The 17847-nt window shown below is 42.8% G+C and overlaps 1 protein-coding gene across 1 annotated transcript in view; it reads right to left on the bottom strand.

Annotated features, from left to right (window-relative positions):
- Nucleotides 1–17847, bottom strand: part of RELN (reelin) — a 515504-nt gene that overhangs the window by 9911 nt on the left and 487746 nt on the right. The window contains exons 59-63 of the mRNA XM_078786532.1: nt 17288–17449; nt 11885–12042; nt 8778–8997; nt 7345–7542; nt 7072–7170 (exon numbers count right to left, since the gene is read on the bottom strand). Coding sequence (XP_078642658.1) covers nt 7072–7170; nt 7345–7542; nt 8778–8997; nt 11885–12042; nt 17288–17449 — 837 coding nt within the window. The remainder of the gene's footprint in view (nt 1–7071; nt 7171–7344; nt 7543–8777; nt 8998–11884; nt 12043–17287; nt 17450–17847) is intronic.

Raw genomic sequence — 17847 nt, 5'->3', positions numbered from 1 at the left:
TTTGACAGACAGGTTCTGTGTGTGACAAGGCCGAATGGATTAGATTATAGGAAAGATCTGGATCCGGATCCAGATACTAGAATATTTTAAGTGATTCTTCACTGTTGAAAAATGGGGGCAAAAATGATATATAGCACAATATCTCAAAAACTTGTGGACGGATTATGACGAAAATAGGTGGGTGAGTTGGTTTGGTTACAAGAACAAGCCGATTCGATTTTGGCTCAGGTCCGGATCCAGATCCGACCTATTAGTGGGATACAAAACGCAAACTGTTCAGCCTGGCGGAAGAATGCGGTCTACCGAGTATAGTTCCAAATGTTGCTTGTATTCCTGTGTGTAGTTTCATTGAGTTTTGATTGGTCAAGATGTCTTTCAATCAGGTCCTCTGTGTAAGTAGTGGCATAGATTCATCTCGCTTTTTACTGAAAGTTTTCTGGAATTCCAAATCTTTTTTTAATATAAAGAGTTGAAGATTGCCTGAGCTTTGCTTGAACATAAAAAGGCAATAGAAGCACAACATTAAAGTTTATATGACGAAGTGAAAGAGCAGGAAGGCGAGGGATCTACCAAGGAGACGTTTGTGGCCAGCCGAGGGTGGTTCGGTAGATTTAAGTGTCGTATCAATTTTTAAGGCTCCGCAATAGGTTTAAGGCCCCTGTGGAAGTTTGGCCACCCCAGCTAGTTTTTAATGTGGAGAAATGGGGTTTTTTTTGGAGGAAGATGCAGTCCCATATGTTTATTTCCAAGAATGACCGGCAGGCCTCTGGCTTCAAGATTGCAAAAGACCACCTGACACTCCTCCTTGATGGCAATGCTTCAGGAGACTTGAAGTTAAAGCCCCTTGTCATGTACCATTCCAAGACACCACAGGCTATGAAAGGTAATATGAAAGATAATCTGCCTGTCATCTGGAAATATAACTGAAAGGCCTGGGTCACAATGGACATTTTTCAGTTCTGTCCAGCCATAAAAACTTAATGCGACAGGAATGGCTTCGAGCCAAGAGCGTTGCACTCCTGGACAATGCCCCAGGCCCCCCACAGACCCTCGACACACTCGGGGCATTGCTATCAGTCGAAGTTGTGTTTCTGGCGCCAAATACAACCTCCCTGCTGCACCCCATGGACCAGGGTTCATTCGTCACTTTCAAGGCGTGTTACCTACAGTGCACCTTTGGTGAGCTGGTCACTGTAACCGATGGGTAGGACAAGCAGCCCATTGAGGGACCATCAATAATATTGACGAGTCTTGGAAAGAAGTCACTGATAACTGTCTGAGCAGTGTTTGGAGGATGGTATGGCTGGACATCGTCAACGACTTCATGTGATTCGAAGAAGAGGTGCCAGCAATAAAAAAAACGACGCAGCAGAGATGGCCAACAAAGTAGGATCCGACATAGTTGACATGGAGGATGTAGAGGAGCTGCTGCTGAAGAGGCTCCAGCTGAGAGGGTCCTCACCACTAAGGTCCTGCATGAGGTCACGGACCACTTTAATGCAGTACTGGACATTCTGCAGCAACACAATGACAATTGGGAATACAGCACTACAGCAGTGCCGTCAGGAGGATGGTCCTGAACAACATCCCAGACCATTGATACTGTTACGGATTCGGCACTTCCGTGGTTGTAGTTTCATCCACTTGACACATTTCTGTTTCTATGTATTATGGTTATGGTTGTTTAAGGGAAATGGTTATTGTGGTTAAAAGGTTAAAAGCGTTCATGAAAAAAGAGACAGGAAGCCGGATCGGGAACCGGAAGAGAAAAAAGGGAAAGAAGAAGAGGCGTGGGGAGAAAAAGTCGGACAAGACGCGTGTCTTGAAGCTCCGTAGCGAGCCTGATCGAACGAAAGTCGCGAGTGAACTTTGAGTTTCCTTGAAAGGAATTTCCTGCGAGAGGGGTTATCGCTTGAGGATTGAGAAACCTGCGCAGTCAGGTATAGGCGTTGAGGTTCCGAAGAATCCTCGCCAGGTCGCTTCGACTCAAGTAAGAGCCGTCGGCCATTTTGAACCTCGCGCTTCGTTCACCGAAAAAGGTTTTGCTACGCGTCAGCTTTTCTCACCATACTGTCGTCTGCCGGGGATGTGTGTACGCAAAAGCGGCATTTGAAGATTACGTGGCGATTCGCTGATTGAACGGTGAACGTGCACGTCTGGATCGCGCCTTTGGGATTTCCCTTTCGGACGCCAGTTTGCTTTTGTTTGGACCACGTGACGGTCCACGCTTTACCTACACCTCATCGCCTCTTCGCCTCATCACTACTCGCAGGAGGGGATCACCTTTGAGTTATAGAGACATTGAGGAGTGTTCTTTTTCATTCACTGGGAGCGCAGTGAGTTATCTTACTTTAGCTGATGGTACCATCTTAAGATGTATTGAGTGCACTTTTGATTGCTATTGGTTGTACCGTTATTCTTGTGTGTGATTTTTAATACAACTTTTGTTAGTTTATAATCATTGGTGTGGTTTCACTATTGATTACTGACACAGAATAACATATTTTTCTGCCGTGGCTCCTCTCGGGGTTCGGAGGTTTACCGAGACCAGGAGGTCGGGAAGGAACACGTAACAGAAATTGGGGGCTCGTCCAATTGACTCGTGGGCTCGAAATTGGGTCTTCGTCCGGGATAAAAAAAATCTCTAATAACATCCGTTCGGGTTTGACCCAGATTGAAATTGGGGGTTCGTACTGTGGAGAAATTGGGCGCTCGGCTTTGTTGATTAAATTCCCTAAATCTCATACTGTGGATTAAATTCCCTAAATTTCGTCCAGGAAAGAATTCCCTAACATTCCCAGAATTCCCAAATTTGGAACTTTTTCCAACATTCCCAAACTTTTCCAAACCCCCCCCCCCCCAATTTTTTTTTTTAAATTTATTGTGTGAAGGTTAACAGGTGTTAACTGATAGTCACCATGGTGTTTGATGCCGAAAAGTTTGCAGCGTCCCCTAGTGAGGCACAGTTCCAAGCGTTAAAGAAATCGGAACTCTTGATATTGGCCAGACATTTTAACTTGGAGGTCCGAGCTAATATAAAGAAAGCAGAGATGCAGACATTGGTGATAGAATCTCTGGTGGGACAAGGAACATGGAAAGAGGTAGCCTTGGATTGGTTACCCGAGGAACAAGAAAATGTGGAGCTCCGGAAAATGGAGATGCAATTGCAGAGCCAGGAAAGGTTAGAAGAAAAAAGAGCAGAGGAAAGGAGAGTTGAAAGAGAACTCGAGGAAAAAAGAGCAGAAAAGGAAAGAGCAGAGGAAAGGAGAGCTGCAATAGAACTCGAGGAAAGGAGAGTTGAAAGAGAACTCGAGGAAAGAAGAGCAGTACAGGAAGGAGAACTCGAGGAAAGAAGAGCAGCACAGGAAAGAGAACTCAAAGAAAGAAGAGAACAGGAAAGAACAGAGGAAAGGAGAGCTGCAAGGGAACTCGAAGCAGAGGAGAGAAAAGCCGAAAGGGAGTTAAGGGAACGTGAAATGGCGCTTCAGCAAGAAATTAAAGTCAAGGAGTGGATTTAATGAAAGAACGGGGAGAGGTACCATCCATGCCGGCTGGTTCGACAACTAGTCAGAACACCTGGGATGTTGGTAGACATGAGCCTGGTTCCCCTCTTCAATGAAAAGGAGGTAGCCAAGTTTTTTTTACACTTTGAGAAAGTGGCTCGAATGCTAAAATGGCCCGAGGAGTCCTGGACCATGTTAGTGCAAAGTGTTCTGGTGGGTAAAGCTCAAGATATTTATTCGGCTTTGCCGATTGACCAATGTGCAATGTGAAGAAAATCATTCTCAAAGCCTATGAATTGGTCCCTGAAGCTTAACGGCAAAAATTCCGGAATGCCATGAAGAGGGAGAGTGAAACCCATGTGGAGTTTGCCAAAATGAAAGAAACCATGTTTGATCAGTGGTGTGATTCAAAAGGGGTTGGGAAAGACTTCAAACTATTGCGACAATTGATCCTGGTGGAGTAATTCAAATAGTGTGTCCACAAAGACATTAAAGTACATCTGGAGGAACAGAAGGTACCAGAGTTGTATGAGGCAGCAACCGTGGCAGATGACTATGCCTTGACACACAGGATGAGGTTCCATAAACCTAACTTCCCGCCTAGAGTTCGCCCGGAGAGTTATGATACATCCGGTGCGGAGAATGAAGATTCATGGGGGCGGCCTAGAGATGACTATGAGGACAGATCTGATCCCGTGACTTAGGGATCAGAGGTCTACAGTTCCAAGACGGACTTATCCTCCGGGGGGCTCGAGGCAAACCACGAGTTTCTCCTCCGGGCCTACTTGTGCTTTTTGCAAGAAACCTGGACACTTGATGTCCCGATGTTATGCTATGGAAAGGCAAAATCAGGAGCGGAGTCAGACTAGTACAACTCCGAATGCAATGGCAAATGTGAGAAATCGCCCTCAAAAGGGTTACCAACCATTTATTTCAGAGGGGTTTGTGTCACTGGATGGAGACTCGACTAACCAGAAATCGGTTAGGGTATTGAGGGACACAGGAGCACATCAATCTTTGATGCTTGAAGGCATTTTGCCATTGTCAGAGAAGACGGCAACTGGTGTTAGTGTTCGTTTACAGGGGGTTGGTGGCTGTGTTAAAGCTCCACTTCATGTCATCCATTTAGAGTCTGATTTGGTGTCAGGACCGGTCACCGCAGGTTTACAAGCCACTCTTCCTGTAGAGGGAGTATCTTTTGTTATCGGGAATGATTTGGCCGGTGGTCAAGTTTCTGGTAACCCTAACCCGATGTTTGTTGAAAAGCCTAGTAGGAAGCGCCCTGAAGAGAAGAGGAAGTACCCTGAAACTAAGTGTCAGCACACACAAGTCAGGGATGGAGGCAATGTTGGCAAGCTCTTTGTAGGTGGACTGAACTTCAAAACAAAGGAAGATGTTCTGGAGTCTGTCTTCAGCAAGTATGGACCGCTTTTGGAAGTGCTGCTGATAAAAGACAGGGAGACACAAAAGTCAAGAGGGTTTGGCTTTGTCACGTTTGAAAAAACAAAGGATGCCAGAGATGCAGAGAAGGATCTGAATGGCAAGGAGTTGGAGGGTCGGACCATAACAGTAAAGAAGGCATTTCATAGGTGTCGAGGGGGCTACAGAGGAGGACAACGGAGTAGTAGTTTTGGTGGTAGCCACAATCGATATTATTATGAAGGCTCCCAGAGTTACGGCAGCTCCCGAAGGAATGATTATCAGGGTAGTGGCCGAGAAGGAGACTGCTATTCACGAGACTACAGCGACAAGCGGTCCAACCGTGATTATTATGAAAGTTAGGAAGAGTGGAAGCACTGAATGCTGCAGAGCAGCCGAGCCAAGATCCCTACACGGATTAACCGTGAACTCCACGTTCCTAAAGGCGTCCATGTAGTGAATACTTCCAGGCCTCACCACCCAACCACCATGAAACCTGGTTCTCAGCTCGGCCTCCCGGAAAAGGTGCTATCGAGTTGCTTGATTTTGGATTTTTGATCAACCCCTTAACCTTCATTCAACCGAATCTAAAAATAAAAATCAGAGGTTGATGAGATGGAGTTTGGCTTTGCAGGAGTCCAACTGGGAAATTGAACATGTAAAGGGCAGGGACAATGTCGTTGCTGATGCTTTGTCCAGAGTGAATAAACTTTGGGAAATCTCTGTGGGTTGTGTGAAATTTTGTTGCTTTATTTTTGGGAAATATTGATTGTTGTTGCTCACGGGAATGGATGATTTGGTTGTGAGTTTACTTTTGTTTGTTTAAAGAGCTTTGCCTGCAAAGAAAGTTTTCGCTGTGTTCAAACTTTCTTTCTTGAGGGGGAGAAGTGTTATGGATTCGGCACTTCTGTGGTTGTAGTTTCATCCACTTGACACATTTCTGGTTCTATGTATTATGGTTATGGTTGTTTAAGGGAAATGGTTATTGTGGTTAAAAGGTTAAAAGCATTCATGAAAAGAGAGACAGGAAGCCGGATCGGGAACCGGAAGAGAAAAAAGGGAAAGAAGAAGAGGCGTGGGGAGAAAAAGTCTGACAAGACGCGTGTCTTGAAGCTCCGTAGCGAGCGTGATCGAACGAAAGTCACGAGTGAACCTTTGAGTTTCCTTGAAAGGAATTTCCTGTGAGGGGTTATCACTTGAGGATTGAGAAACCTGCGTAGTCAGGTATAGGCGTTGAGGTTCCGAAGAATCCTCGCCAGGTCGCTTCGACTCAAGTAAGAGCCGTCGGCCATTTTGAACCTCGCGCTTCGTTCACCGAAAAAGGTTTTGCTACGCGTCAGCTTTTCTCACCATCCTGTCGTCTGCCGGGGTTGTGTGTACGCAAAAGCGGCATTTGAAGATTACGTGGCGATTCGCTGATTGAACGGTGAACGTGCACGTCTGGATCGCGCCTTTGGGATTTCCCTTTCCGACGCCAGTTTGCTTTTGTTTGGACCACGTGACGGTCTACGCTTTACCTACGCCTCATCGCCTCATCACTACTCGCAGGAGGGGATCACCTTTGAGTTATAGAGACATTGAGGAGTGTTCTTTTTCATTCACTGGGAGCGCAGTGAGTTATCTTACTTTAGCTGATCGTACCATCTTAAGATGTATTGAGTGCACTTTTGATTGCTATTGGTTGTACCGTTATTCTTGTGTGTGATTTTTAATTCAACTTTTGTTCGTTTATAATCATTGGTGTGGTTTCACTATTGATTACTGACACAGAATAACATATTTTTCTGCTGTGGCTCCTCTCGGGGTTCGGAGGTTTACCGAGACCAGGAGGTCGGGGAGGAACACGTAACAATACCTTGGTCAAAATCTCCTCGTTTCTGATGCTCTCACATAAAATTGCACTGTAATCCACTGACAATCCACTGCAAAATTGTCCAAGGGCATACTTCCTTTCTTCTTACCCTACAACTGATTACAAAATGCTCCAGTAAAACCTAGCTGGCAAATAAGACTCCAGACCATTTGTCCTTCGGCCAAAAATAAAATGGTATGGAATATGTCCAGATAAAGAAAGTGTACTGAAGAGGGATATATGAATTGAAACAATATGACATTTTGAAGTGAAATTTGACATATGTAAGCAACTTACTGTAGAAACTCAACGTTGTCGATAGCCCACTGGTCCTTGTCGGGCCCTCCGTGATGTGGTTGCCACCACCGTACAACAACACCTCTCACCTGCATGTGTCTGCATCATCACATACAGCACACTTGAACTGTATCACACCGTTTCTTTTTTCTGAGCCAACAATAACCACAAGTTTCTTGCTTTTCATGACATTTGCAAAAGTATTGTAAACATGCGTAAAATTTTGAATATATATACTAGCTCTGCATTCGCTAAAAAGGTGCATGCGCTCACATTGGGAGATCATAGGTGAGGCGACGAGGACGCAAGTGATTGCGTGGGGAGTGCGAGGCAAGCAGGAGCCAGGTCAAACCTCCGTCCACACTAAATTGGAGTAGAACACCTCGGTCTTCTACTTGAGGACTCTGAAGGTCTGTGAAGCAGCTGGGATTCTGCTGTGCACTTCCAATTTGCAGCACAAAAATGAGTTTGCTGTGGATGGAAATATCAGGGGTCTTGAGCTAAGCAACATAACCAGAAGATGGCGGATTCAAGAAAGTCTGATGTGGAGATGTGAGGGAAGCATATCAACACTGGGATATTTAGCGAGAACATTTGTTATTATGTGGCTGATCTGGTGTAATAAATGGAGGATAAGGAAAATCTAATTTCCTGAGATAGATATTTGAAGTTGGAGCAATATGCTTGTACTTTCACCTTCTTCCTTTCAAAATCCGCATGGTGACGACTTGCAAGTTATTGGAACTTTCCCATTTCTAAATTAATTAACGAAGTATCCTTGATCTTGGGCACCAATTGAAACTGCCAGATGTTGGGTAGTTTAATCAAATTTACTTTACTTAAATCTTTTCAAGTGATTTTTAAAAATTATATAATGAACGTCTTTGTCGATATCTTAGCAGCAAAGCTATTAGGAATGTCTTCATGGTCGAAGCCATTTTCCACCAGAAAATATTCCTCATTTGCATCCCATTTTGTGTGATACCAGTAATAGGTGATTGCAGCTAGGATTGGCTGGGGGGCTTGGGGGGGTTCAGAATTGCTGTCCCACTTGATCATCAGCAAGTTGCAGCAACATTCAGATGCACTCATCACGCTGAGAATGAAGAGAACCTTTTTTTTTTTTTGTATACAAGATCGAGGCTCGGGTAAGAGCTAACATTAATCACAAAAAGACAAATCGACACATAAAACATAAGATAAAGGGAGCGAGAGACAAAAGAGGGAAGCACACAAGTACAACATTTGAGAACAGGGACTTCGGGAGATCTGTGGGAGGGAGAGGGCTTGGGGGAAAGAGACATGGGAAGGGGGGGGGGGGGGGGTGGGAGAGGTATAAAACACATGGACATTGCTAGTACTTCCAGGAAAGAAGTCGGAATTTCAATAAAAGTGGATCTGTGGTGGATTAACGGGGGTAGAAAAGATCCAGATACGACATTTTTTTAAAATTTCAAGCGATTCTTCACCATTGAAGGACATGGGGCTAAAAACGATATTTAGCATGATATTTTGAAGAGTTATCAAGGGGTTATGACAAAACTTGTTGCTAAATGCAATGATGGTCAAAATCCTCATAAAGTAACAGTGCGGACGACGAGTCAATTTCTCTAACTTCAGTATTTCACTCATATTACTGTTGCATGTAATGCTGTGAAAAGACTTCCAGAACTTTTGATGTACGAGAAGTATTTCCATGGCAGCACCTGGTCAGCATCAAATCCATAGTCAGAGTGACGGCCTCTCGCAAGTGACAGCCAGAGAAGTACAGAGCCTTTCCATGACCATACGGACCAAGCTGGCCACAGCCGTGCCCTGGATAGCCACCACTTATCCGGCCCCAGGATTGCTTAGACAGCTGCTCATTCTCAAATCCATCCTTTAGGGAGTTTGGCAAGCTGCCTTCAATGAAGAGGCAGTCATCACCTACACATTTGGACACAAGATAACATTTGTAATTCCAGCAATACTGTTAATCAAAACATAAGACTGGCACAAAGCCTAGCCGCTCCCATGCACCAGTTTATCACATCCCCTCTGCAGCTTTATTATCCATCATCTCTGCCCTGGTACAATGAAACCTGTGGGAAGGCAGTTATGGTCAAGCAGCTTACTTCCCCTATAGGTAAAGCCAACCCGAGTAGGGGTAACTTTAGATCACTGTAAGGCTCCATCTTGAGTCCATCCTGAGGCAAGCCAGAAAACATAATCTTGCAAATCTCAAGAATGAACTCTCCAACCAGTATCCTTCATCAAAGTCATGGTAATGTGGCCTTGTCAAAACCATCTCTAGTGTATGCTCCCTCTCCTTCAACGGCTGAAACACACCATCTCGGCAGACTCTTCCCAGGGATAAGGCAGACTCTGAAGTCTGTGTTTTCCTTAGAACTATGTCGTGTACCTAATCCATCGTGCTCTGCCACCATCTTAACACCATACCCACTCTCAACTGGACTTTGTGTCCTCATATCACCAAAGAAGGTAGAGAACATTCTGTCGAGCCTCAACCCTGCTTCAGCGAAGGGCCAAAATGGCATCATTGCCCATGTTCTCAAATCCTGTATTGCTGTTGTTTATTTTTAGGAGTGGGTGAAGGAGGTTTCTGGACCATTCAACAAAAGGTGTCAACCCAGCTTGTATCATCATTTCTACAACTGAACCAGCGAAACCAACACAACTCAGCAGCCAAGCCAGAAGCATCCCGTCATACTTTTGAAAACAATTAACCCACTGTGCTGTAATTTAAGTTTATTGATGTATTTATTTTGTTTTTTTTGCATACAAGATCGAGGCTCGTGAAAGAGCTAATATTAATCACACAAAAAGTCAAACTGACACATAAAACATATAATAAAGGGAGCGGTAGACAAGATGGGGAGAGAGGGGGAAGCACACAAACACAACATTTGAGAGCAGGGACATCGGGAGATCTGTGGGAGGGAGAAGGCTTGGGGGGTGGGGGGTGGGAGAGGTATAAAACATATGGACACTGCAAGGACTTCCAGGAAAGAAGTTGGAATTTCAAAAAAGTGGATCTGGGGTGAATTAGCAGGGGTAGAAAAGATCAAGGTTTTGGATGGGGGAAGATAAGAGATGGGTTAGGGTACCATCACCACCCACCCACCTATCACCACTTGGTAGACAGGTAGAGGGCACCCAACGCGTGAAAGCCTGGTTTTCTGTAACTATTGTTGATAAAATGACCCTCATTATTCAAACAGCTCCATTGTCTTCAAAACACCTCTCATGTAAGAAAGGCATCAGTATCCTACCGAGATTTGCATGCCCACTTCTGCCACCCCCCACCATCTTGCCCCCCACCACCTCCGACTCCACATAACCAACTCTCTGAGGGCGTTCTATCCCAGCCTCCTCTCCCAGCCTCCATGCAGGTAGTACACACTGACATATCATGTCATCCCTCATCCTTAACCACAATCTTTTTTTCTCCCCATTGACCCGATTCAGCCAAACTTTTGCGCGTTTAAGCCTGATTTCCAATGCCACTTGAAACTCTTGCAACCATCATTGCGATTTGCTGTGTGTTCTGTGTTCTCCGTCTCCGTCTCCATCTGTCTTTCTCCTCTTTATCCTGTTATCCTATACATTCCTTCCTTTACTGAGTTTTCAACTGTTGCCCCACTGTTTGTTATATTTTGCTCTTCCATGAGCCTCGATCTTGTAACGAAAAAACAAGTGTGGATTAAAATTAAAATTATTAAAATAATTAAAACCTTACGCATTAAAATTGAATAACAGCTGACATTATAATATTTAAGAACAGAAAAATATGCATGGATTATAATGGAATAACAGCAGGGATTATAACCTCACAATCGACATTTTTCCTAAGCTTTGTGTGATGAAGTAAGACAACTCTGGTGTTATCTTACTATAATTCAACAAATGTCCGTCCGTCTGTTCGAAGGTACTGCAAAAACTGCTCAACCGATCGAAACGATATTTTGGGTGGGTAATCCCACCCCAGGAGTAAAATAGGCTATTTCGTTCCAATTTCAGCTTTGGTCTCCAGCATTCTCAGGTTTGGACTCCTGCATAACATTCGCGTTCGCATAACGTTCATTGTGACGATGTATGTGTTCACGGTAGTGTTTGACGTGACGGTGTGAACGTAATTTCGTCATGTTTTTCGTTTCGTAATCCTTTAATGAACGTTTAATGAACGTTTAATGTTTAATGAACGTTTAATGCCCTTTGATGCCGCACGCGCGCTACACTGGACGTGCCAGCGTGTACTTTGCCCTTCGCCGTCAGGCTCGGGTAAACCGCTGAGCCCCATCCGTGATGGGGACTGGGGCTTGAGACACTGAGACAGTGTCCTTCATTAAAAGTATAATAAACGCTGTCTCCATCGATCTTGCCAAGGCCGTAACAGCTATCGGCTCAAAATACTTTTAACTGTTGATTTGGTACAGTTACACGTATCGGGAATTTGGTACACGTATCGGGAGTACATACGACATAGCGATTGTGAACACGATTATCGATCACGATTCACGATCACGATCATCACGAACACAGTGTATCGATCACGATTTGAAACACGATGGAATAATATTTACCGATATGAACAGTGATGTGGCTTTTATTGAAATTCTAAAGATACTGTTTAGATTTTGATGATTTGCGTGTGATATGATTCAACGGATGTTTATATGAATCGTTTAAAATAAATAAACCTTCAATTTCTGACATTTTGCCTTTTCATTTGGGCATCCCAATTGGAGCCCCGCCCATAGGGCGGGTACCGTTGCTATTAAATATGTAATATGTAAACATGAGAATGCAGTACCTCCATATCCCTCATCACACACGCAAACCGCTCCTGGTACGCACATGCCATGCCCGCTACACAAGCCAGGACAAGCCTCTCCGATGTACACATCATCAATGGCCCAAGCCTGGGATGAAGGAGCTTGTGCGGACTGCACCCAACGCAGGCGCGCACCACTGATGGCAGGGCAGGAATGCAAGGAAGAGCAAGTAATACAATCATTGCCATTTAGAATGTAGTTGCTTGCTTTGGTACCATGAATGTGATGCCAAAAATATGAGTTTGGCTGGCATGATCTCCACAACAATATGCAGAACTGGTGAGGAAATAGATTTCCTATTTAGGTCTGTCCTTAACCTTTTCATTTCTGATTATGTGTTGTGCCTTTTTGGAGGCTGGAAGGAGAAGATGCATGTTCGATGTAATGGGCAATGTAAGGTAATCAATATGTTATAATCAATATGTATGATATGTATAATATGAATGTATGATGTATGAATGTATGAATGTATAATATGAATGTATGATATGAATAAATCAATCAATAATCAATATGTTATCAATATATTAGGAATCACAGGAATGGTTTTACCTTTTTGATTCAGACTAAATGAAGTATCCGGCATTTCCTACAAGCATCGGTAATGATGAGCTGGTCTTCCCAAGCTTTCATAAAGATGGTGATTATTCGAGGATTCAACAGCATTTCCTTGCAGGTACCAGGCATTCCTGACAATATACCCATATTCCTCCTGCGATGTGATATAATGTTTCTTGAAAGTCTGGTGAACATTTCTCTAGCAGTCTCTTCCCACTGCTCCGAAGATCAGTTATTTCAGCAGATATATCTTGAGGTTGATGCTTCATAGAAAGGTAATTCAAAGTCATATTGACACCTTGGAACTTCCCCTAAACAATGGTACCTCCTCGGTAAATCTGTGGGTAAGTGTGTCCACTTCCACTAATCTTCTGCAGGTCGTTTGAGTCGGTGAAATCTATTTAGTTTCTCTTTGTTTACTTATTCCTTTTTCTCCCAACTTTGGAGAAAGAGTGTAGCCTTATTTGTGTCATTTTACAAATCCCTGAGCAATAAGAACATTAAAAACATAGGGGCAATGCCCCTGGCGCTCACCTGGTAGAATAAACTCTATACTGCACCGACTAAAGGTATTTTAAACCAATTTCAATGGTTGGTAGAAGACATGGCAGCATGTAGAATCATACTAACATAATCTAACAAACAATCTCTAACTCTAACAAAACTAACTCTAAATCTCTAACTCTAACATGTAGACTAACATAATCTAACAAACAATCTCTAACTCAAACAAAACTAACTCTAAATCGATAAACTCTAACATGTAGACTAACATAATCTAACAAACAATCTCTAACTCCAACAAAACTAACTCTAAATCTCTAACTCTAACATGTAGACTAACATAATCTAACAAACAATCTCTAACTCTAACAAAACTAACTCTAAATCTCTAACTCTAACATGTACACTAACATAATCTAGCAAACAATCTCTAACTCCAACAAAACTAACTCTAAATCTCTAACTCTAACATGTAGACTAACATAATCTAACAAACAATCTCTAACTCTAACAAAACTAACTCTAAATCTCTAACTCTAGCATGTACACTAACATAATCTAGCAAACAATCTCTAACTCCAACAAAACTAACTCTAAATCTCTAACTCTAACATGTAGAATAACATAATCTAACAAACAATCTCTAACTCGAACAAAACTAACTCTAAATCTCTAACTCTACCATGTAGACTAACATAATCTAACAAACAATCTCTAACTCTAACAAAACTAACTCTAAATCTCTAACTCTAACATGTAGAATAACAATCTAACAAACAATCTCTAACTCTAACAAAACGAACTCTAAATCTCTAACTCTAACATGTAGACTAACATAATCTAGCAAACAATCTCTAACTCCAACAAAACTAACTCTAGATCGATAAACTCTAACTCTAACATGTAGAATAACATAATCTAACAAACAATCTCGAACTAACTCTAATCTAAACTAACATAATCTAACAAATCTCTAACTAACAGCATACTAATATAATCATAAGACTTTAAACAAACAAAGAAAAAAATACCTATTTTGGGGAGCAACCCCTACCCCTCCCCTCCCCCAACCCCATATACCTCATCCTCCCCCAACCCCATATACCTCATCCTACCCCCGTACACCGCCTTAGACCCCGATTTTATTAATGCCGTGAATAAAACGTTAGTCACAACACAACAAATATCATTTGTGGCAAATTTGGTCGCAATCCCATCAGCGGTTTCGGAGAAGAAGTTGCAAGTGTTTACGGACTGACGGACGGACGACGCGCCATCGCATAAGCTCACCTGAACTTCGTTCCAGGTGAGCTAACTAGAACATAATTTGGTAGAGCGCACATCCCCGCCAGGCTGAACAGTTTACGTTTGGATCTGGATCCGGATCAGAACCAAAATCAATATTTTCTTGCTCTTGTCACCTACAAACTCATCCACCAGGTTTTGTCATAACACATCCACAACTTTTTGAAATATCGTGCTATATAATATCGTTTTTGTATATCGTTTTTGGTGGTGCAATCTCTTGATGGTGAAAAATAACTTTAATTTTTAAAAATAAAATCTCGTCTCCGGATTCAGATTCAGATTTTCACCAAAATTGATCTCCACGCACCTATCCTGTCCACCAAAATCCATCTAAATATGTCCACAACGTTTTGGGATATCCTGTCCAAAGACAGACAGACAGCGTAGCAAAATATTCTCCTGTGATTACAGTTTTGTAAGGTAGAGTCAATCAGCAGGCATTGCTTGGCATCCCAGAAAATGGAGAACAGTGAACGGATTGATTTTCTTTTTTCAGGATCGCAACGAAGAAGCAATGTTTCATCGCCAGTCACCACATGAGTGATAAAGGTTGTTGGATCTGCACTGACCAGCTTAAGAAGCTCATGACCAGATGCCAGCCAGTGCTGTTGATCGAGTGCTGAAGGAACGCGTCATGCTGTGACCTTGGACATGTTCAATAGGGTGGTCCAAAAAACATCGATCTCTCCGATTTTGATGCTCTACTGGATTATTGTTAGAAATGGTCTAAAACATTCACCCACCAAATATTTTCGCTCAATTCCATCTAGAAACTCATACACACTTCAATTGAAATATGGCGTTTTTCACCAAATTTGGCTAAATGAGAACAATCCAATAGCAACCGAGGTGGAAAAAGTACATGCACTATTGTACTAAGCCATTTTGTGGTTCATGACTTTTTGCATGCGCTTGCGCCTGTAAGTGTGAAATCATCATGGTCGAAACATGTTTGACAATGCTTGAAACATGTTTGAAACATGTTCATTGTTCATACATGTCTGACTCATGTTTCGACCATGAGGACTTCACAGGGGTATGTACCATCAATGACATTATTTAGGAAAAAAATATTTCTAAAGTCTTTGTAAGCCTCTCAACATGGACGATTTTCATTAAAATTGACCAAAATGACAAATTTATATGTTGAGTGTGTCTGAGTTTATAGATGACTCAGATGCAAAATATTTTTTGGGTGAATGATTTAGACCATTTCTAACAATAATCCAATAGAGCATCAAAATCCAGATAAAAAAGTGATTTTTTTTGCATTTTTGGACCACCCTAATGTTCAAGTGTTCATGAATGATGGAGAAAACCTCCATGGATCTAAAATGGCTGTCCTCCATGATTAATTCCTCAGCCTGGGCAATAGTTTGCATGTCAGTCATGTGCTCCGGCTGTCCTAACCTGGCGTCATCTTAAGACTTAAATAGTCGTGATGCTAAATTTTAGTGAGATTCATAATCGTATGACCTCACAGGTGTCTGTATTTTACCTTGAAACAAGAAACAAGGTCAAATGACTGAAACAAAGGCAAATAACAAGCATAGAATGAAGAACTCGTCTTGCTGGTGAAGGCCAGGTACGAACACACAACGGCCTACTTTCTGAAAGGCACTGTAGGATCTTTAACATCCACCTGAATCATACTATAATTCACCAAATGTCCATCCGTCTGTCTGTCTGTCCATCCGTTGGAAGGTACTGCAAAAACGGCTGAACCGATTGCAACGATATTTTGGGTGGGTAATCCTGGGATCTCCTTGAGTAAAATAGGGTATATTGTTTTTCCAATTTCAGCGTTGGCCACCAGCATTTTCAGGTTTGGACTCCCACATAATGTTATTTTCCCGGATGCCGCACAAATGGCTGCACCGATCGCTGCACAGCTGCACCGATCGGCTGCACCAATTGGACTCGGTGACCACGGACAAAGACCTTTTTGACCTCGGACATGGGTTGAATCCCTGCTTGAGAGAATGCCAACACCCTCCCCACCATCACGGCCATCTCTCCAACTCACAATCCCACAAGATATGCGGAAAGGACGACTCAAAACTAATTATCTTCTTTTTGATTCGTATATAAACATCATTAAAAGTAAATAATGACCTCGGCCAAAGTTCAAACGACGGGAGTTTCATCTCTACATGAGAGAATTCCACATGGCTATTTGGGCAGTGTATAAGCCAACAGATCGCTGTCTCCATCGATCTTGCCAAGGCCGTAACACCTATCGGCTCAAAATCCTTTTAACTGTTGACTTGGTAGTTTTTACAATGAAGGAAACATTAACATTGTTGTTAAGAGTTTATTTTGTGATTAATTTGTGATTGGAGATATGTTGTTTGGAATGAAAAAAGAGATATCGAGTTCAAGTGAATGACGACATGCCATGATGGTTTCTACTTTCTGAATGTGAACTTCGCGGATCGCCATATTCAGATTCGCCACGGACCCATGATCGATGTTTCTATACGGGAACGTACCCGTTTGTTTGTTTGCGATACGTTTTTCATGGACGTCCTTCACGAACTTGCTGTCCATGTCTGATGTGTGACTGAAGGTGCTACAGGAATGTGGAATTTATTAGTTTCATGCTTTAGCATTCGCCGTATCTGCATTGCCTGTTTGCTTCCGGCCTCCCACCCGTGCGGAGCACGGGTATCTCACTAGTAATGCTAACCTAATGTGTCATCTCTCTGCCTGCAAAGCATAAATTTTTCACATTCAAATTTCTACATTGCACTTAAAATAACAAACATATACCTGTGAGTTATTAATGACGAAGAAACCTCAGCTCCAGGGCTCCAAGGAATATCCCATTCCGATAATATTTAGAATGACCCTTAGATACCAATGTTGTGTTTAAAGTGAATTGCACTGCAGTAATTGTCAGGTTTTTCTACACCTATCAATCATAATCACCCTGGAATTTGTCATATTACCCTCTGAGTTTACACTGAAATCTGTTACGAGACAAGATGCTACAGGACAACAGCTCGTACCTAGAAATGGCCTGTTCAGGCAGCAGAAGTGTGACGCGGGTCCATTGCAGAGCATGTGCAGCTGAAAACTCGCTTGCCTCATGAAACATGAAAGGTGTGCAGTGTGTAGCATTCCATTGTGCTGGGAGGCATGCTGCCCGCACAGGTTGCCACTCATCGTGTCTGCATACAAAGCCACACACAAGGGTAGTTCTATTAGAGATGCTTTAGCATCAGGCTTTGGTCTTGTGCCTATTGTCCACAATTTCGGTTTCTCGTGCCTCGCCTATTGTCCACAATTTCGGTTTCTCATGCCTCACCTTCCCCATTTGTTGTCTATGTGCACCATATCTGTCCAGATTCTGTGGTCTCGTCTATCATATTTCATGATAATAAACCATTTTTCATTATCATAAACCATACGGCCGGAGCGGCGGCCTCCGATGTGGAAATTACAAAGTTCCAAAAATACGCCGGCCTCATTCAATCCTTCAATCATAATGTCAATCGTAATGTCTCAGTCAACGGAGCATCTTCTCTTCTGGACTTGGTTATGACTAACTTCCCTGAAAATGTCTGCT

The sequence above is a fragment of the Myxine glutinosa genome, chromosome 11 (genome assembly GCF_964187855.1).
Source record: "Myxine glutinosa chromosome 11, kmMyxGlut1.1, whole genome shotgun sequence".
Taxonomy (NCBI): domain Eukaryota; kingdom Metazoa; phylum Chordata; class Myxini; order Myxiniformes; family Myxinidae; genus Myxine; species Myxine glutinosa.
Note: the sequence above shows the minus strand (reverse complement) of the source record. Positions and strands in the feature narration are given on the sequence as shown.